This window comes from Pseudorasbora parva, chromosome 13, assembly GCF_024679245.1.
Source record: "Pseudorasbora parva isolate DD20220531a chromosome 13, ASM2467924v1, whole genome shotgun sequence".
Lineage (NCBI taxonomy): Eukaryota > Metazoa > Chordata > Actinopteri > Cypriniformes > Gobionidae > Pseudorasbora > Pseudorasbora parva.
In genome coordinates, this window is record NC_090184.1 from 23731354 (window position 1) to 23753239 (window position 21886).

Consider the following 21886-nt stretch of genomic DNA (forward strand, 5'->3'; position numbering starts at 1 on the left):
GATCCAAGGCGTGTCATAGCATTGATTGATGATGTAAAACTCTGGACGTGTTTTCTTGCGGCTGTTTTTAACATGTCTTGCCTGCCGTAGTGTGAAATTAATGACAACTGAGATTCTACAGTGTGACATTGCTTACAGCGGGGATCATGTTTATACAGTCTGACAAGCAAAAGTCATAATGGACTATTATAAATCATACAGTGCGCACCGGACTTTACAAATGAGGAGAATGAGCAATCAAACAAAGAATAATAAAATATGCAAGTGCTGTGACTAGTCCCAGTCAGTCTAGCTCTGTAAATGTAGCAGTTTTTTTAAATGTAGAAATAGTAAGTTTAGTATTAATCTGTTCAAACTGAATAAAAACAGCTGTAAGTCATCACATTACCAATGAACATAGTGATCTGTATTGCGTTATTGATACACTTATTTGTATGATTTTGTTTTCTAAATAAGTGTGTTTGTGCTACATTTCATCAACATAAATGCAGTTTGGTATTTTGTTATACACTACCTTTAAAAAGTTTGGGGTCGGTAAGTTAAAAAAAAAAAATTTGAAAGTAGTCACTTATGCTCAACTAGACTGCAGTAATTGTTATATTATTTAATATTATTTAAAATAACTTTTATTTTTATTTAATATATCTTAAAATGCAATTTATTCCTTTGATGTCACCCCAGAAAGTGTCATAAATCATTAAAGAAACTTTCCTTATTATTATCAATGTTAAAAACAGTTCTTGTGCTTAACATTTTGGTGGAAACCATGGTGTATGTTTTCAAGATTCTTTGATTAATAGAAAGTTGAAATGAATAACTTTATATGAAATAGAAATCTTTTCTAACAAAATATAGCCTTGAATAAATTAATAATTATAAAACCTCAAACTTTTGAATGGTGTTGTATAACGCGAAGACATTAATACATTTTTCATTGTAGCTTAAGTGTCAGACTCTATAAGCATTACAAAGCTTTTGGCTTTCAATGAAAAACGTCTAGACGTTTGAAGACCTTTGCAACATAAACAGGTTTGCAAGCACACTCTGCACGAACTTGATTGACCTCAGTTTACCACGTGTGTTGGAAGCATGATTTCTCTCTCTGCTTCTTGTTTAGAGTCAACATCGTAAAACTCAGCTCTCGCCACACAAGCATATGCGCGCACATGCTCCGTTTGGCAGAATCTAGCTCTGTCCCCCTCCTGCAGCCTGCTCTGCTGACCCAAACTTTTCCACTGCCCTTGTGAAATAGGAGCAGCAGAGACGATCAGGTCTCACCAGTCAGAACTGAATACCATCACAAAGCGAAAAGATTCTCATATGCCATTGCTGGCAGAAGCCCACTTTAATCTCTGTTTGAACAGTCCAATGAAGTGTTAAACCTCCTTTCCACCAGCATAACCGCAGCACATGCACTTTCCATGGATTTTTGTCTGTGGACATGCAGATCCATCTAAAAAGGTTTACACAAGGTTTTGTGCTTGTTTCACCATAGCACACTATTTGCTTGCTTGTGCAACTGGGGTGACTGAAATGTCACCTTTGAACCTTGCATATCGTCGTTTGACTAAGTCAATCAGAACAGGAAAGTTTGAATCCTCTCTGATATCCTCTTTTCTGCTGCAGCCAAACACTCTGTAACACACTGAGATCTGGGCTGCAGTATTGCAGTAATGACATTTAAAGATTAAGCCAGAATTAGATAAAACTGTAAATTCAGAAACGCTTGCGATGTTGCAAGGTTACATATGGACTGAATGCTATTGGGATAGCAATTTTTAAGGAACAACCAAATCATTGACAGGTGATTTGAAAAACAGTTGAAACTTATATATGTATATATAATGTATGTATTATAGGTATATGATTTAATGGGCTTTCTAAAATAGATTTTACTAATTAAGGTGCACTATGTAGTATTTTTGCCTCCAAAAACCTCTAGGCCAGTGTTAAATATTTTGTTCAGTTGAGTACTTACAGTATCCCGAATGTTTCCAACTATTTGTAAATTGTGATAAAAGTGCTATTTTAACTAAGGACCCGGATGTCTAAGCATAGCGTTTGAGGGAGTCGCCTGTCAATTGTCATATCTGCGTTACCCTTTGGTTTTATTTGGCAGAAACACTTTACTCTTAGCAGTGTGAACATGTCACAGCAGCCGCTGAGCGAATGCTGTGTGTAATTCACAATTTTGCAGAACATTTACATTCACAAACAGCTCAAATCAAAAGTGCATTTGTTATTGTAAAGTATATCATAAAGTTATTGTCTCCCAAAAAAAGAATAGACTCTGAACCGCCTAAATGAGTCTGTATCCCACTGCGTTACGGTTCTACATCACTAGTATTAGAAATATACACATGGGTTTGTCAATGGACATTCTCTTGTTAATGCTGATGGTGAGGAATTACAGTTGCCACATCTCATATGTACCTAAAAATGAGTAGTGTATTACTGAGAAACATCCTGCTCAAGACAGCCTTGCGATGGAGGTTCAGATTAAATAACTAGTTCTTCTAATGTTTCATCATCGGACTCGCGCTCGGATTGGTATGGTAAAATCGACATCAGCGGTACATTCTTTACAGTGTGTACAATCGCTGAGTTTGGGAAGCCTCCAGAGCTGAAGTTCAGTTATGGTAATGGCTGACAGACTGGGCCGTCTGGCCAATCAGAGCAGAGTAGGCTTATTTTGGAGAGACTGATTCATCCAAACTTTGCCTTTAAAATGGCATAATATGTGGACTGTATATTGTATTACTCATAAACTGCAATTCATCATTTTACATTATCGGCTGACTGAGACTCTTCTAGAGTGGAAGCATTTTGGGGCTTTGTTTTGACATTAGAAACATTATTTGCATTTACATTTAAATGTATTCATTTAGTAGACTCTTTTATCCAAAGCAACTTGCAAACGAGGACTATAACAAGTGATTAATCTTAAAGAGGCTGTGCTAGTAATACAAAGTTTCAGACATCAATTAGAATATTACAAGCTAGAACAGGGAGGGATTAAGGAATATTGAAAGCATAAAGCATAGATGAATAATTACAACCCCCCCCCCCCCCCCCCAAGCAGGATACAGTTCAGTGCTCAAGGAAGAGATATTTGTGTGTGTTTGTTTTTATGGACAGACCAGATTTCTCCCAACTTTAGAACAAAGAGTTTTTCTATTTGGCACTTATGTGTGCTTGGATGGAAAAGTAATGTGTGCTTTATTTAAAAAACTGACTTGGATAATATGGCGAAATTTGGACAACAATAATGTAATATGATATGAACAAATACATATGATTGTGTAACATGTTATCCCAACACTCAAAGTAATAGATTTGTATCTGTAGTTTCAGCACAGATTGCTAAAGGTGATGTCCACATGTTTGCTTTACATCATGCTCACAGCAGGTTTGAGCTCAGAAGAACTGGAAACAGGTCTCATTGCACATAGATTCACTTATTCAGATTTAATCTCTGCTTGATTGTGTGAGAGCTGATATAAAGTTGCTAAATAGGTGCCATTAAGTGCAGTTTAACGACCGAGCGCATCACCGCGCACAGATTTATCATTACTTAATGTTTGCAGTGTACCATCATAACAGAGTATGACTCAGTGACATTTTATTATATAGTACAGAGATCAACAAGTTTAAAACGGTTAACATTACATGTATTAATAGTCACTGCTAATTTTGGAGGTTATTCATTCAGTCTTGGATTTTGGCCAAACAGTAATAATACTCTATTGCTTGTTAACCGCTAGACTTACACGCTTACACTGTAAAAAAGAGAGAGATTTTTTTGGAATCATATTTTAAAAATATAATTCAGTGTTATTCACTGTTTTTTTTTTGTGTTTTTTTGAAATGTACTAGCAATTTCTGTGCCAACTGTTTTTAAGTGTAGTAGTTCATTTAGTCAAGCCTTGCATATAACTAGTCAGTGTTTTGCATTTGCAAATGTGCTTAGAATTGTGAGATGTGAAAATGGTGATTTGTGACCTTTATTCCACTCAAAAGGTCATCTATTTATGCAGAAATACAACTCAGCACCAGATCCATTTAGGAAGGTTGTAGCCGATCATTACAATTCTGAAAGACTGAACTGTGATATATTATATTATATTATATTATATTATATTATATTATATTATATTATATTATATTATATTATATTATATTATATTATATTATATTATATTATATTATATTATATTATTATGTAAACATACTTTACAATCCATAATATGGAATATTCTGTAGAAAGGTGTAGATCAGGGATCGACAACTTTTTGACAAAGTGTAATTTTGAATACATTTTTAAAAGACAATTCATAATATACTTGTTTTACTACATCCTTTGGACAATATACTTATTTGAGTTATGTGTCTTGCATTGACATCTATAGAGTGTTAATGATGCATCTTTTCCCTTAAGTCTTTGTGGTTTGTGTGTAATGTAAAGGACTGGTTGAAACTCACACTGGTAGCGATAATTGTTGCAATTTCTTTACATGAAGTTTTGCTATACTAAACTATATCAAGTTTTTTTATACTAAAAATAAATCGGAACAAACCGTGGACTGTCATCCACTCAAGCGGACATTGCAACTGATGCAAATCTGACCTGTTTACTCACACAACCCACTGTGCAGCGCTGCTCAGATATATATGAGTCTCCAAATGGTGCAAAATGCTGCAGCCAGGCTTTTTACAGGAACCAACAGAAGGGCACACATCACTCCAATTTTATTTACATTACATTGACAAAATTTTAGTTCTAACTTTCAGAGCACTACATGGTCAGACCCCCCAATATATCACAGACCTACCTGCTGTCACCATACTCTTCCACTCGCACTCTTCGTTCTTCAGGCCAAAATTTCCTGAGTGTCTCCAAAACTCGTCTCATAACTTGGGGAGATCGGTCGTTTCAGGCAATTGCCCCTAAATTATGGAGCGCTCTTCCCCCCACGTTGTGTGTGGCAGAATGTGTTGATTATTTTAAAAAGCAGCTGAAGACAGTTTTATTTAGACTAGCTTTTAGGTAATTTTAGTCTTGATGATTTTATTTTGCTTTTTTGTGTGGTTTTAAAGTGTTCATTTAATTATATGTACTTTGTAAAGTACCTTGTGATTGTATCTGTGATAGGTGCTTTATAAATAAAGGTTACTTACTTACTTACTATGAGTTTATCTACACTACGGCTGACTATGAGGGATTTTAAAGGGAAACATTACAGTAACATTTGTTTCAAAGACATGGCCCTAAAATGGCAAAAATTTAAATGCTGTCCAAGATGGTCCATGTTATCAACATCAGACATATTTTGGAGGTTAAAGGGTGAGAAGCGTTGCCTAATATGCATGCAGTGCTAGAGCAATCTGTGAAGCACTCAAGAAGCGGGAAATTCTTTCAGCCAATCAGATTTAAGGGAGGTTCCACCCTCCACCCTCCTCTCTCTCCGGGCTATCTGGACAATCAGGCCCTCTGTGCAGACTGCCATGCCCCTTTAACTCCCTCATGGGGTCGGACTCTTTGGCCCTCCCAGTATATCCATTCCAAACACTCCACATAGTGGAAATTTGACTGCAAATTCTAAACAGAGTGTTTGGATATGCATCATAGAATTGCCAATTAATAATAAAATGAATAATATAATATAAATATAATATAATATAATAATAAATAGTTTGGGTTCACTAAGATTTTTTAAGATGCATGTCCATTTGTAGGAGTTTCCCTTTCAGATGCAAAATGTATGGGGCGGTTTGTATGGGGATGTTTCCCTTTCAGATGCAAAATGTATGAGGCGGTGACAGAATTTAAAGTAATCATGCAAGGTGATTTACTAAGGTTTGCGCTAGTCAATGTACTGGTGTTTGCACTTATTGTGATGATTTCCCACCCTAAAAAATGATGCCTTAAACCAGACGCTAACTGGTAGATTGCATTGGTCACTATGGAAATGATAGTGCAGAACCTTCTACTCCAATCACGCTTTTAGCAGCAAACTATAATATTATTTAAATTGTAATAATATTTTACAATATTACTTGTTTTACAAATGTTTTGATCAAATACAAGATACTTTTTCAAAAATATTTGTTGTTTTTGAAAAAGTATCTTATCATACAGTATGGGTCAGAAACAACATTTAAAAAAGTATTACTTTTTTGGGCACCATTAAAGGAAGTGTATGTAAGATTGTGGCCAAAACTGGTACTGCAATAACTTTCAAATGACTGTAGAGCGGTGTATCCCCTCTCCCACTCCCCCTGACTCGAGGTTGCCAAATATGCTTCAGGATCATTCACAGGAATGTTTGTAGCTGTAGCTGTGCTATCTACAGCAGAGCTGGCAACCCGGATGCCTAAACACTACTGACTTCGTGATTGGTCGATAGGTGGAGGGCGGAGCTTCAGGCCAAAACATCAACATGACAACATCAACATCAGTTGAGGGCTGCAACAACTTTTAAATGGCAATATCCCTGCCGGACTACTGTTGTCAGTAATATAAGTATTTTAAATTAACATGATTTCTTAATGTCTAGTGACATATAAGGGCCATTTTATGATTGATTGAAATACATTTCTTACATTTAGTTCCTTTAAATCAAAATCGGCAATTCTCATTTTTATGGAATGTTGCAGTGTTTATTAGAAATGATTTATTCGTGCACATAATGTTTTTCATTAATTTACTCTATTTTATTTTATCAATACTAGTACATAATAATAGTTTGCTAAATGCAATAGAGTCACATAGACCAGCTAATAAGCATCAGACCGGCTTTCAGTCTGAGTGTATAGGGCATTTGACACACTTTCACTGTAGGATGGCAGCATTCCTGTGAGGAGTGGGGCCTCTTTACTACCTGACTGAGAAGGGCCATCTGTGAGAAGGATAAAAAGGATCAATTGGTTTTGAGGCGAGTTTGTTGACTCAGTATGCTCCAGACATGAGACCAAATCACATAATTTTGTATAATATTTGGCTTTCATATAGTTATCGTAAGCCCAACGAGTTTAACAAGCTTCTAATTAATGTGAATGCAAAATACAGAAGTATTCAATTCAAGTATCAAAATAAATAGAGACAAGGTTCTGAAACCTGCATGTTGTTATTCTAGCATTGTTAGATGTTGAGATGGGGTGAAGCTACGGGTCAAATGCAACAAAGACAGTTATTTGCTGACTGTGTATTTTCCCACATTTGGAAATTATAGCCTGGTGCTGTTTCCAACAATCCATTGCCAAGTGCAGAAGAAAAATAGCTCTGAAGCCAAGTTTTCAAATCCAAAAATCATTAATCGAATCATATTCAGAAACACATCAGGACGCTGCAAGTCTAAATAACATTTATTGGCCAGTTGTATTTATTAATTGTCCACCTGATTTTATTTAATGTATAAAGTTTAGTTTATTGAATTTCATTTAATACATCTCTGCTTTTCTCTTTTTATTGGACTTTTAAGATAAAACTCATCAGTACCAAAGCGGCACTGACCTCTCTATGATTTGTGGTGGTGACCAAACAAATATAGTGTACTTATTTTTAGCCTAACTCTTGGGCTAGCTGGATACAACCTGTTCCGTCTGTATATGCTTGTGACAGTAATTTCTCACTATGTTAAAATGTCCCCAGAAAACCATTATCTCTTTTATGGGATAATATTGCAATAAGACGCAAAAGCGGTGAGGGTGAAGCGACGTTGACAGAATCAGAGTACAAACTGAAAATCCACATACACATACATAAATCACAAAATTTATGATAGCAAACTTGTCAGCAGTATTTCTCCCACACACTAATATAAGTTGAAGCAGTTTAAATTCTTTATGCTTCATTCCATACGAGATGATGTTTCACCAGGACCTTTAGCTGAGATGGCATGAACGCTTGACATTTTGAAAGGTTTTCTGTCGCCCAAGCATAATTTTATAATGGAAATTCTAGTTTAACATGGTAAATGTGGAGTATTAGCTTGTGAAAACATCCCCCACGCAGCCTGCATGCTTAGAAGACCCCTGGTAACCCACAGATAATGACAAACCCACGTATGGCTGGAAGTGCTGAGTGTTGCAGAGGTTGTGTCTGCTTGTTAATTGTCTGGTTTCCTCGTATAGGTTTTCACACAGACCAGCTGAGAATTAATGGCGGTTACAGCCAGTGGCGTGAAGGAGTAGGGAAATTAATTGGAGACGCTGAGGAGCTGGCCCTGGGGCTCTAGGGGTTTGAGCTCAGAATTTGTCAGAGGGGTGTCATCCGGGAGCACCACTAATAATGATTTTTCTTTTCTTATTTTACCGCACAGGGAGACAGCAGAAGCTATGGCTTACTCTCTCTCTCTCAGTCTGCTCTGCCTGGGCTTGCTGTGTGAACACGGACTGGTGTCCGCAAGAGGATCCAAGCTGTTCGATCCAGGTAATGCACCCACAACCATGTCAAAAACATGTCATTTCACTTTACCACAGAAGTCCGATTTGCAATCAAGTTGGTCAGTCTACGCAAGGTAGAATGATATTCACAAATAATGAGTTCTTGAATGCAGCAGTTTACACAATTCTTTAAGTGTTGGCTTATGTAAATTTGTATCAGATGGATGTCTTTGGGTGCTTTGTCATCTATGCTTACTGCTCACTGCAGCATTATTTATCATTATTAAATAACAACAAATAATTCATATTAACAATAATAATTAGGGCTGTGCGATATTGAAGAAAAATGGGATATGCGATACCTTGTTAAATAATGCGATATTTGATACGATATTGCAATTCATGTGTAAAATCCATTTAAAACATTTTTTAACTGCGAATGATAGTATTTATGTGTACGCCATTCTTTCTGGGATATAAAAGCATCGCTACAACTTCTGAAAGTGACCAGCAGCGTTTTAGCAAAAATTAATGTCACAAATCTGACAATATAATTTTAACATCAGTGTAAACAAACAAAAAATGTAATTGCAAATGTAATGCAGACACGAAACTGAACTGAAGGGATCACACGCTTTCAGAGAGGCGACTTGTGCGCGTTTCGGTGTGTGTGTCAGTCGATGTGTGTGTGTGTCAGTCACGAGACTGCAAGTTGGTGTTTTTCTCAAGTTATTGCGTTTAATAACTCTTTTTAACATCAAGCAAGTCACATAATTAAAAGTTGCTTGCCCAGTCTATTCTCTGCTATATGCTTCGCAGGTTATACTTTTTTACAATGTTGAAATGTAATATATATATTGCGCAGCCCTAATAATAATGATGTTGTATTATTTTATTATTAATTTAGTCATTCACGTGACTAAAATGGATAAATACTAAAACATTTATTAATAATATTATATTATATTTATTTATTCATTTATTTATTTAATATTATTTTTTTATAAATAATTGTAGTAAATGTACATGTAACATGTCTAAAATGTATAAATACTAAAACATTTATTAATAATATTATATTTATTTATTTATTTAATATTATTTATTTATAAATAATTGTTGTAAATGTACATGTAACATGTCTAAAATGTATAAATACTAAAATATTTATTAATAATATTACATTTATTTATTCATTTATTTATTTAATATTATTTATTTATAAATAATTGTAGTAAATGTACATGTAACATGTCTAAAATGTATAAATACTAAAACATTTATTAATAATATTATATTTATTTATTCATTTATTTATTTAATATTATTTATTTATAAATAATTGTTGTAAATGTACATGTAACATGTCTAAAATGTATAAATACTAAAATATTTATTAATAATATTACATTTATTTATTCATTTATTTATTTAATATTATTTATTTATAAATAATTGTAGTAAATGTACATGTAACATGTCTAAAATGTCTAAATACTAAAATATGTATTAATAATATTATATTTATTTATTCATTTATTTATTTAATATTATTTATTTATATTATTTAATGTAACATGTTAAAATGTCATAATAGGTATTTTATCAGGACTGAATTAAAATCCCCATGAAAGTAAAATTTCTGAGTTTTTTTCTGTCCAATCAAATGCTCTCTGGAATCTGAAGCGTCCCGCCCCCTACACTATAAATAGACACTGAATCTGCTGCTGAAATCGCTCACTTGTTCTCATCGTTAATATTTTTTATATGGTGAATAGCGCATAGTGCACTATATAGGGGATAGGGAACAAGTCAGACATGTTTTCCATTGGGGCGAATTAAGTCTGTTTTCCGCGATAATGTCACATGAATCACGGCAGTGCACATACAGTCTGCTCCTGTCCGGAGACACGAGAGCACAGAGCAGATCGTGCACGATTCGGCGCAGACCCCAAAACATATCGGACCCATTTGAATTCTACACAGAATGCTGTATTTCAAAGCGATATGGAGGCAATTATGATGAGAAACAGTTAGACAGACTTGGCATTAGAAACGGCACTGACGAGGTCATGCACTAACATCAATTTTAAAACGGCATATCTACACAAACTGCACATCCTCAGCATGATCATGATCACTGTTTTGCTTAGTTCATATTAAATCTAAAAGGAAACTCTATTAGACTCTGGCTGTCATAAACTGCGGCTATGGCCGAGCTGTGATATAAGCGAAGCACTATTGGCTATTTTTAAAAAGAGGAGGAGCTGCTCGATATGTCCCACCCTGTCTTCATGTTTCAGTGGAAATAACGTAACGCTGCATGTTTCAAGGCACTTCGGTGGGCCTTTAAACTGTAGATGTCTGTGCCAGATCATTATTGGAAAATCATTGGGCTTGTGTCAAGATTATTCACCTTTGAGCACACAGAACATTTTACTTTGGTCTAGTCAAACAATCCTTCAATAAATAGGTTTTGTTTGAAAGTAAACACATTGACTGTGGTCATCCAAAGTCCAGGGACAGGATACAGTGGCGCTTATGGGATGATGAACCAATTGGGATGTCAGCACTGCATGTAGCTTATCACTGAGACAGAGACAGTGATATGTTATGGTGAATAACATTTGTGTAGGCTTTCACAGATGCAGTGAATGACTGGGTTAATGCACTTTAGCACTTTGATTAAAGTTCATTTTTTTTGGTTTTATGTTTGAGAATATTCAATGTTTATTAGGTTATAATTTAACTACTATGTACAAAAAAATATTGCCTTATCACCTGAGCTTTGGAGCGTGTGGTCATCTAATGAAAGGGCAATTAATGGGTTAGAAGATAAGTATATAAAAAAGTGTGTATTTATTTACTTTTGTATTTATTCCAGCATGTTGCCTGGTGAAATGGATTAGCATTTAGCATCATTCTGGTTTCAAATGCCATTTTCTAAGATTTACTAGAACTAATTATGACATAAAATACATATATTTTCCTCAGACTATGTAAAAAAAAAATATATATTTCCATCATGTTGCCTTCTGAAATCTGGCTTGTCTTAACCAACCTGGTCTCATGCCAAAAAAGTAATAAAAATGCATTTCTAATGTTGTCTTTACTTAAACAAATCAAGTAATCTTGACTTAATATTACTAGTTTAGTCCAGAAACTCACAAATATAAGTTAGTATAACTTATTAACCTACAAAACGCATAAACTTAAGATTTCAAGTTGTATGAACTCAAAATCATAACTAATTAAAATTGCTCACTCTGGTCTTGCTTTGATGTGATTGGCCATGCCAGGAGTTCTGTCTGGCAACAAGAGAACTAGTTTACTGATTGGTGGATATTTACAAAAGGCGGTCATTTTCGCCTCGTCTGTTGCTGATTCAAATTCGGTTGGAGACTTTTTCATTGTGTGCAATCTTAAATTCTTAAAATTAAGTTAGTTACTAAACCTAACAATAACATGTGAACTAACGTATAACTAACCAGATTGACTTAATTTCTGGTTTAATGAAAATAATAGTTTCGTTGGAAGTCACCATGATGGAGATAAGTGTTTATCTGGCTGCTTTGTGTTTGTGAGACACAGTTTTTGTGGAACACAAAGTCAAGAGAAAATATCATCATGTGATGCTGTTTATTCATTGATGATCATAATAACATCATCATCATCTATTGGCATAATCCCTGATCTCATGCAGAGTCTAATGCTCTGGTTGTCGAAGCAGTTAATAATAGTTTTGAAGAATTAATAATAATAACCATTAGATCTTTCACTGTTATGGTAATTGAACTTTTTTGTGTATCTGAACTTCTGGTGTATCCAGTTTGGTGGTCTTAGCAATTTAAGTACAATGAACGTGAGCACCAAGTTAAGTGAACTTAAATATACACGTTTTGGGAGACTCCATTACTCAATTGAATTGAGGGTATGAGTTTACCCAAATCAATTGAGTTAAATCAATTTATTAGGGTTTTCAGTGCATGCATTAATGTCCACCCCTAAACCCTACCCTCAGTAGGGTGTAAGCAGACTGTATGAAAGTAATTGTACAAAAATAAGATTGAATAAATTCTCATGAATTCAGCACCAGTTCGCCACACCATAAAATAGTTAGGAATTGTGTCTTCTCTGTGTTATCTGCTGAAGACTGGCGCTTTTAACACCATATGAAATCATCATACCTGTGTTTACTACTCAACCTACAGCATTGCATATTAAGTCAAATGTGATTATTATATCTGTTGTCCAGGTTATTTTGTATAAGTGAGTCTGTTCAATGGGTGGTGCCATTGTGTTTCTGGGTGTCGATCATTCAAATGACACAACATTTTAAATATACTTTTGCACACAAAAAAACATCCTGGGGACAAATATTTTGAAAACCTATTAAATGGACTATAGTCTACCTCTGTCCAATTTCATGCTTTCTGCCCTGACTAAGGTTTTTTCAGAGGTATTCTAAGGACAGGCTGTAGTTTAATTGAGAACAGCAGTAATCCTCTTGAATTATAGCATCGGACAGGGGCCATATTTGTGGATTTTTTTTGTGAGGGAGGTCTGGCAAGCATGACTCTTGAGTTTTGGCTGGAAATTCAAAGACGTGAGCATGTGTTTTGGAGGAGAGAGTGAATTGGCACCTCTGCAGGCCTCTTATGTCAAAGTCATGCGTGTATGCTAATGTGTCTCTAATAAATCAGATCTGCTTGGATCAACTCGCTCTGCACCAAGCGGAGGGGCCGTTAATGATAGTTCTCATTTCTATATTCAGAAATGATATATACTGATAATTTCAACTATTAACAACAGATATTGCACATTGCCATTATTATCAACTTTCTCAGATTCTGAGCTGCTCATTTTCACACAAAAAAAGTTTGAAAAGACCGATCCAATCAAGGGTGGGCTTGATGTTCCCAGAAGCTTCATAACTTTCAGTTAATGGTCATAAATTGTGAGATAAGATGTAAGTAGCTAAACTAAACAGCTGTTTTACGATCAAAGTTTTAAATATCAGTCAAAGCTCAGCTTAGGTCAATAAAATGAGACTGAGAGAAGATGAAAGAGAGACGAATGGAGTAGAGAGAGGAAGAGCAGGGAATGCATACTGTGTCCAGGATGAGATTAACATTATTTCAGTGTATTCCTATTTAACACAGATATACCGTATGTTCTTTACTAATTACAGTTGAAATGATAAGCTCAATTTAATAACACAAGCACATATAATAAATGTATTCCAATAATATTATTGTATAATGAAGCGCTTTGGTTGTACAATAAGTAAAGTGCTATATAAATGCCTCATTCATTCATATGATTATACTTGTATATCTCGTCCTCGAATTTGTTTAAATATTTAACCCATATCAGCGCTGGAATTTAGCAAATTGAAAGACGATGCTTTTCCAGAGAGGAATCCTTTTATTTTTAATATAAAAAAATATTTGTGTGCTGCTGCGCATCCCTGTGTGTATAATAAACAGAGTGTACACACGCTGTGCACCTATCTATATGTGGATATTACTAACGTGCCCTTTAGATAACAAAAAAAATGCAGGGGAAAAAACCCCTGAAAACAGCCGTTGCAATGCCGTTCAGGTGCATGAAAGCGGTTGGCACTCCGCCATTATAAAGCATCACCGAACGCCAATTCCACAGAATTGTTCTTCTTCAGACCGTTGACTTGTCACTGTCTGAACAAGCCCGACAAAGAAGTTGAACGCCATAGAAATGCACCTTTTCAGCGGACAGTATCAAAAGCTGCTATTGTGAATGTGTTGCTCTGCTGCTTTATGTGTTCCTGTGAGAAGATGTACAAGAAGCTGAGCTCTTGAACTCTGTTGTATTGGCACTGTTATATAATGTTCACCCAAAGCACCACAGAAATATATATGTATATAAAAAAACAATTTAATGTTTAAAAGTTTAATGGATAAAAGTTCTGCTCTATTATCTCTCTTACTGTTATATTCACTGACATTACAAAGTTACATTAGATGTTACTTGTATTTCAATTTTATAAAATCGTTCTTTGTGTGTGTGTTTCAAAGACTAATCTTAAGTCTAGTCCCAGATTTAAATGTATGTTTGAGCTGTTTTATCTGAAAGCAACTTGCACTGTTATATCTTAAAATATGTCAATGGCATTGTTTTGTCTCAAGATGCACACCAGTATGTGTGTGTTTTTTTACACATTTATAAAAAAAATACTTAAATGTCCTTATTGAACTAAGGCCTAATCATGTGTCTGTGACACCAGGCTTTAAAGTTTTAAAGGAAGCACAGTCAAAAAAAAAATGTGAGAACCACTGCATTAATCTATCTGTGCCATTTATCTGTATACATTCTTAAAAATAGCGGTTCTTACATGGTTACGTGACAGGGTTCTTTGTAGTGCAAAAAGGTTCTTTAGACTATATAAAATGGTTAGGAAAAAATGGTTCTCTTAAGAACCTTTCACAAAACGGTTCAAAAATTGTTTTTCTATGGCATCCCTGTGAAACCCCATTTTTGGTTCCTTCTGGCACCTTTATTTTTATGGGTGTACCTAATATAGAACCAATGACCCCATAATATTTCACAATAAGGGCATGAAGGTATTTACTGAAGTCCCAAGAAACATGAGTCTTTGCACAAACCTTTGTGCATAACCATTGTGTCCTTGACCAAGACCAGGGGATTGTCCTCTAAATAAATAAATAATTGAACACAACCAGAAGTGCTGAAGACTTCAGAGCGATCCGTGCATACACAGGAAACATTCAGAAGCCTGAGTAAATTCTTGGAAGTCAGTCTATTTTTCCTCCACTAACAATATGTTCGCTAAGGAAGCAAGCCACTGCACCACTGAAGCAATGTTTTCTGTTGAGCATGCGGTTTTGCATTTAAAGGCCTAGTGATTATGTTGGCGTGATGATTCCTTAATTTTCCCTGCGCCTTGCTGTCTGCCGTAACCCTTGCATGGCACAGGGTCCGCTGTGAGCGCTGAGCGACACGAGAGTGTACTGCCGTGACTCAGGGAGTTTGAGATGCAGGCGGAGCCCCTTTTGGGCTGTAGTTTATTTACGCTAGGCAGCAGGGTGAAGTCAGGGAGAGAGCTGGGTTTGCTCACTTTGAGACTTGAGGAGAAAGTAGAACAGCAGAGGACAGCCAGGTTTGCCATTACATAAGGCAGTAGTTGGCTCGTTTTGTGCAGAAAACATTGCAGTTGCCAGATGGACAGCAGGACTAAAGGGCCGTTCACATGAAACATTTTCCACAAGGAGCGTGTGGCCATAAAATAACTTCATCTGAAGGCATATTTAAACCTGTGGTAAACTCGCCTGCAGATTCAGCATATTGGTTTGCCGAAATATGAGAGAAAAATGTTAAATGTTTGGTTGATAGATTTTGAGGGATAGAAAAAATGTAAGCAATTTAACTAGAGCTTTAATGAGAGCATTTTCAGTCAAATTATGTTATTGTGTGATGCTGCACTTTATTTATTTATTAAAGTGGCAAAATTCCTAATAAAGAAATGATTCAGTAGAAGTAAGAAGCTCTCAAGTAATGTCCTCATTATTATAGTATTAGTGAGGATTACGGTCATTATCACAGATCCGCTTGACATAAATCTGCTGTAATTCAACTTGCGTGTCTGGATTTGTTTTCATTGATCATCAAAGAGAGTGTGTTCTAATGATGAACTTAAACAGGGCCATTGGAGGCCGGCATTTGTTTATGGAGCTTTGCACCTACATTTGGAATAACAATCATTTGTATGTTAGCAGATGGCAAAAAAGACACTTATCTGTCATTATCAGACATTGATGCCTTTGTCTATGGCGGATTTATCCTCCAAATACTCCATTATATTCTATATATTGTGGGTTCTACTAGTACTTCCCACTATACATCTGGGCACTGGAGTTTGTGTTAAATGAGCACTTGCTACATATTGAGTTTCTCATCCCCCACTCAGTACAGTGTGTACTGTGTACTGTGTGTGTGTGTGTATGTGTATGTGTATGTGTATGTGTGTGTGTGTGTGTGCGTGTGCGTGTGCGTGTGCGTGTGCGTGTGCGTGTGCGTGTGTGTGTGTGTGTGTGTGTGTGTGTGTGTGTGTGTGTGTGTGTGTGTGTGTGTGTGTGTGTGTGTGTGTGTTTTGCAGTTATTTTTAACACCCGTTTACATTCTGTTGGTGTCTGCTGCCTTCGACCTTTTTGTTCATCCTCAAGAATGTTTTACCATGACCACACAAATATAGTTTGTTAAATAAATTAAGAATAACGATAGATATTTATAGGATTTTTTGGTCAACTATTGCTTTGTCATAAGTGTGTGTTTCTAACATAGGAATATCTATCACTCTTCTTTACCACTGCTGCCTGTCCTCCTTGCCCCCCTATTCAGTATAATGTTTTTTTAAAGGACAAAGAGCAGCAGGTGCTGCACGTGCTGGATTGTCAGTGAGTATTTTTATGTTCTGGTCTGTAAGACCGATGGCAGGCTGACCCAGACGCTAACACAAATTCTTATGCTCAGAACAGTGCTGGACGCACCTACTGCACATTTGGCTTGTGAACACAAGAGTGTTCTCATAATGTCCCTGTCCCTTAACATTTTTTCTTGTGTGTGTGTATAGGTAGAATTTGAGGGGTTCCACAGCTGAAATCCTTTCATTGACATTTGTTGCTATAAACTAATATCTGATTCTACTTTCAAATTATTTAGGGAACACTTTAGTATGGGGAACACATCTATTAACTACTAGACCTTTGCCTCAATAAACTCCTAATTTACTGCTTATTAATAGTTAGTAAGGTAGTTTTTGTAGCATTTAGGTTGTGGGTATAGGATTAAGGGATGTAGAATAAGGTCATGCAGAATAAGGCATTAAGATGTGCTTAATAAGTACTAATAAACAGCCAATATCCTAGTAATATTCATGCTAGTAAGCAACTAGTTAATAGTAGAAATAACTGAACCTTAAAATAAAGTGTTACTATGATTTATATATATTTTCCAGTGCAAAACAAGCTTAAAATATCTGTATGCTTATAGTATTCCAGTCTGTTATGAACAGAACAGAAAAGTATAGTATTAAGTGAGTTTCTTTCTTTTAAGCAGATGAGCACGATGAATGGATTTTCAAGTCTCAGATGTACTGTAGGCTATATGTATTTTGGTGTATTATGATTTACCTGAAAGAAACACTGTAGATTGTGTCTGTAGATTTAAAGCATTGATCAACCCTTATGATTCTGAAGGAATAGATCTTTCTGAGAGACTTTCTTCCCATGGGACTTTAATCAGGCATAATTTGGAAAGCACTTCCTTTGCATGGTTTCTGAGGAAAATTCCAGCCCAATCGAATTGTAGAGACACAGGGAAATCATGACTCTCTTACAAGATATAAGACTGGACATAAACTCTTGTTTTATTATAATTTCTACATATTGGGTGGCTTATAATTCTAGCAAATTAGCATAAAGGTCGTTTACTTGGGAGTTGTTTCTGCTGTACTTCTTTCTCTCTTGAAATGTAATTGATTTATTTTAATTGTGTTTATTTTACATATTACAACACTTCAGATGGGGTCACAGGCGTGGGTCACGGGCTTTTCAACTGTGTGCTCATTAGTCAGTGTGTGTGTGTGCGTGTGTGTGTGTGATTAGTAATTAGTTTTGAAGGGCAGAGAGAATAAAAATTATGTAATCACTGGTGTCATATTTTGTGCTCATTACATGGCTTGTTTATTGACCAAGTTGACCCCTTTGTTGCATAGGTCAGAAAAATAAGTTAAAAATATGTTATTTTAAGTGTTTCTGTCAACAACAGCAATGTTACAACATAGTTTTGTTTTTACTTTACCCTTTACTTAAAAAAATTAAATTGAATACCTAAAGCAAAAAGTTAAGCTTTTAACCTAATTGTGTTTCAAATGATGAGCAGTTTGTGGAGTGCTTTACCCATTAACAGTCCATTGACGTAATGAATTATCCAATCACAACCATTTAACTTAAATGAATAGCAACAGCTTATTGTGTTCTTTCATAATTCAGGCTTCCGAAGCAAATTAATGTAAAAGAAGCAGTAAATGAGATGTTTCAGCTTCTTTTACATGTTTTCTAAATGCGTGAAGACAATCATGAGCTCTGGATTTATGTTAAGCCATTGCTGTTTGTTTATTCATTATTTAGTTCTAATTAAGTTGTAAAGCATATTGGTCAGAATGCTTCCAGAAACAATTACTGTCGTACAAATAAAAAACAACAAGCTATCCATGGAGGGTACATGGATGGCAATAAAGCTCATTATGGTTATGATATTGATGATCAGAACAGAATGCGTTGTTCTGATGATAAACATAATGTTCGGTTTTGCCATGATAAAGGCTTGGAATCCCTGTTTGTTAACGTGTTCATATGCTAATGGGACATAATGTTCTCGTGGTGTTTTTCTCACAGAGGCTGGCTTTTTTATATACCTACTTTGTTTCCTCATTGCTTGAGGTTGAAGCTTGCTTGAAGCTAAACATAGACGTACAAATTACAAACAGCCTCTTTGCTCCTTTGAAGAGCACTGTGGGCAGAGGATGCTATCTGAAGCATCACATAATTTTTACAATGTTACCTGGATTTAAATCCATCAGCATACACTCAAGGACTTTTGTAAAGAAATATTCCACGGGATGGTACATAACATAACACTACATATGGCAACGGGGTGAGAACCTGCAACATGCCATTTTCACATGTATCTATCTACCTGTCATTGGGCTGTAATATATGCTATACTTTATGAAAAAAAGTTTATTTCAAATTTGTCTATAAAAATCAAAATATGACCTGCCTTCAAGCAGTCTTACAGTTCTATTCTGTGAAAACACCAAAACATGTTTAATACCGTGTAATGTTTAATATAGTATATGGTACAGTAATACAGTAATATACCAAAACATATGTGAGACTATATCTTTTTACTTACACACACATACATAGTCTTTATGTAGTAGTTTGTGAATTATTAGGTCAGAGCATTTCCAAAACTGCACCTCTTGTGGGATGTTCCCGATCTGCAGTGGTCAGAGTAAGGGTTTAGCTATGTGGTCAAAAATATATATATAGTCAAGACTGACGTGAAAGGCATGAACATTTTGGGCATGAGTTTCATTATCAGATGTCTTTGGAGTAAGTACAGGTTGGCTTTTTTGAATGGATGTCAACAGAGGAGAATCTAGTTTGCTGATTTCTGTGAAGAAACAACTGACACTTTATGAATTAACAGCCTGTTTGCTAATCTTCAACGTGTCTATTAAACATCCCTTTTGGAGTGAATGTTGTTTTTATTTAGTTTTCTATTTTAATGTTAAATGGAAAAAAAAATAGTTGTGACTTGAATAATTGTGTTTATTTCGGATATTTTCGTTTTGGTTAGTAGAATTCTTGAATGGCCAGTTACTTAAACATTTTGTAGCCAAACTACTAATGAGCCAATTTGACATTTTCTCTAAAGTTCAAAGTTTGAAATATTTTAACTTTTATAAGAACTCAATAATTTAAAATTGTCTTTGTAAAATTGGAGGATATATTTAACATAAGATCATTTAAAATTAGAAATTCTGTTTTTAGAATGTTTCTGTTCAAAACCTTGGTAACTAGCTGTTTCTCTTATTAAAGATAAAGAATTGAAGGAAATACATGTTATGAATGTAATATTTTGATTCAAATTAAAGTGCCACACATGTACAGCTTTGGGAAGTACTCACTAACTCATCCCCATACAGCTTATTAGTTCTCACTTCAGGTGCCGTGTCCTTCAGTGTCTGTATAGGCATAGTGATGCTCACTGTCCAAATGGATTTCACATGGTTTGTGAATGACGCACAGCTGTGCGCATACACACATCAGCTCACAAGACGTTATGTAAGTGCTGTGAAAAGTACTCGTGGGTAACAGACACTCTGTGAGTGGACAAATGCTATTTGCTTCTGTCTATTAGCTAAGCTGAAGTCCGCACTTTCTTCTGATTCTGCTATTAAACTGTCGTCTATGCAGTAAATGAGGTGGAAAAGATGGAGCATCTGCTCAACAGCTCATAACCCTGAGCCAATCAAGACTTGCTGGACAGCCAGCGATAAAGGTGCTTTTTCAAGTGACTGCAGTCCATCAAGATGGTTTAATTGGAAAAATGCGGCCTATATTTATTCAGAAGTTTGCAATTAGCCGAAGTGGAAAACATTTGTCCTGGCTTTCTGTCTGAACCGGTATCCTAGTTACTGGTGGTCTGTCTTTGTGGGGAACTGAGTAAACATCATGTTTTTCATTTGTGGGGAATCTTCACCCACACAAGATGTAGCTTTATTTAAGTTTCTAAGCAGTAGGTGTGTGCATAAGCAACATTTTCATTTTATTATTCATAAGTATCTGAAATGGAGCAGAAAAAATGTACGAACAAAATATTTTGGTCTCACGTCTTTTAAAATAAGTGTCAGAGGTCTAATAATACATTTATTTATTTAATATTTGTTCCTCATTTTTTTTAAATTCACTTTTCATACTGGAACAAGCAGGTAATTGTTAGTATATAGTGTATTGCATATCATTAAAGGTCCCATTCTTCGCGTGTTTTCGAAGCTTTGATTATGTTTACGGTGTGCAATATAACATGAGTTCATGTTTCACGTGTAAAAAACACAGTATTTTTCACACAATTTACTTATCTGTACAGCGCTGTTTCCTCTGTCCTAAAAACGGCCTGATGATTTCCTTGTTCTATGAAGTCCCTCCTTCAGAAACACATAACGAATTCTGATTGGGCCAGCGCTTACCGTGTTGTGATTGGACAGCAGCTTAGCGCACTTTGCCCGGAAAGGTCCCGCCTCTTACCATAATGGGGAGATGCAAGCGCTGAATGCGCGCTCTACTCCACGTGGGAGAGCAACAAGACCACGCCCCCTATTTTGCGTGTACTTGTGGCGGAGGGTTAGTCAACAAACGGTTCTAGTGACGTCATTACATCCCTGCACTTCCTGCTGTAGTCCAAACCGGCCGTTCGCTGTAGGCTTTGAAAGGGAACTTCTGTTAAATAAAATATCTCGCTTGGCATTGAACTTTGAGCTTTATAATTTTACAGGTATTATTTATGCTCTAACAGCAACATTATACACACTAACTAAAGTTTGAAAGATGGAATCGCGAAGAGCGGGACCTTTAATGATTTGTAATGTCTCTGGTGGAGGAATTATTGGTCAGGCCGAAATATTCACGCCTGCACAACCACATAGACAGATTAGTATTCTACTACACTGCCAACACATCAGAATGATAGATGAGCTCTTTTTGTGCAAGTACTTTGGCTCAAAAGCTCTGACTTAGAGATCAGAGTTCCAACAGCATAACTCAAAAACTGCATAACTCACTGTTTGTATAATTGTCAGAAAAGAGATTGTGGTGAAACGTCCCAGAAACAATTCGCTTTGTCTGCTTATTGTGAATATGACGAGAGATTGTAA

At 35.7% G+C, this 21886-nt stretch overlaps 1 protein-coding gene across 1 annotated transcript in view; it reads left to right on the top strand.

The window, feature by feature from the left end:
• Nucleotides 1-21886, top strand: part of ghra (growth hormone receptor a) — a 55312-nt gene that overhangs the window by 10855 nt on the left and 22571 nt on the right. Inside the window, 1 exon segment of the mRNA XM_067413542.1 lies at nt 8322-8431. Within this exon segment, the coding sequence (XP_067269643.1) occupies nt 8338-8431 (94 nt within the window). The 5' untranslated portion in view covers nt 8322-8337.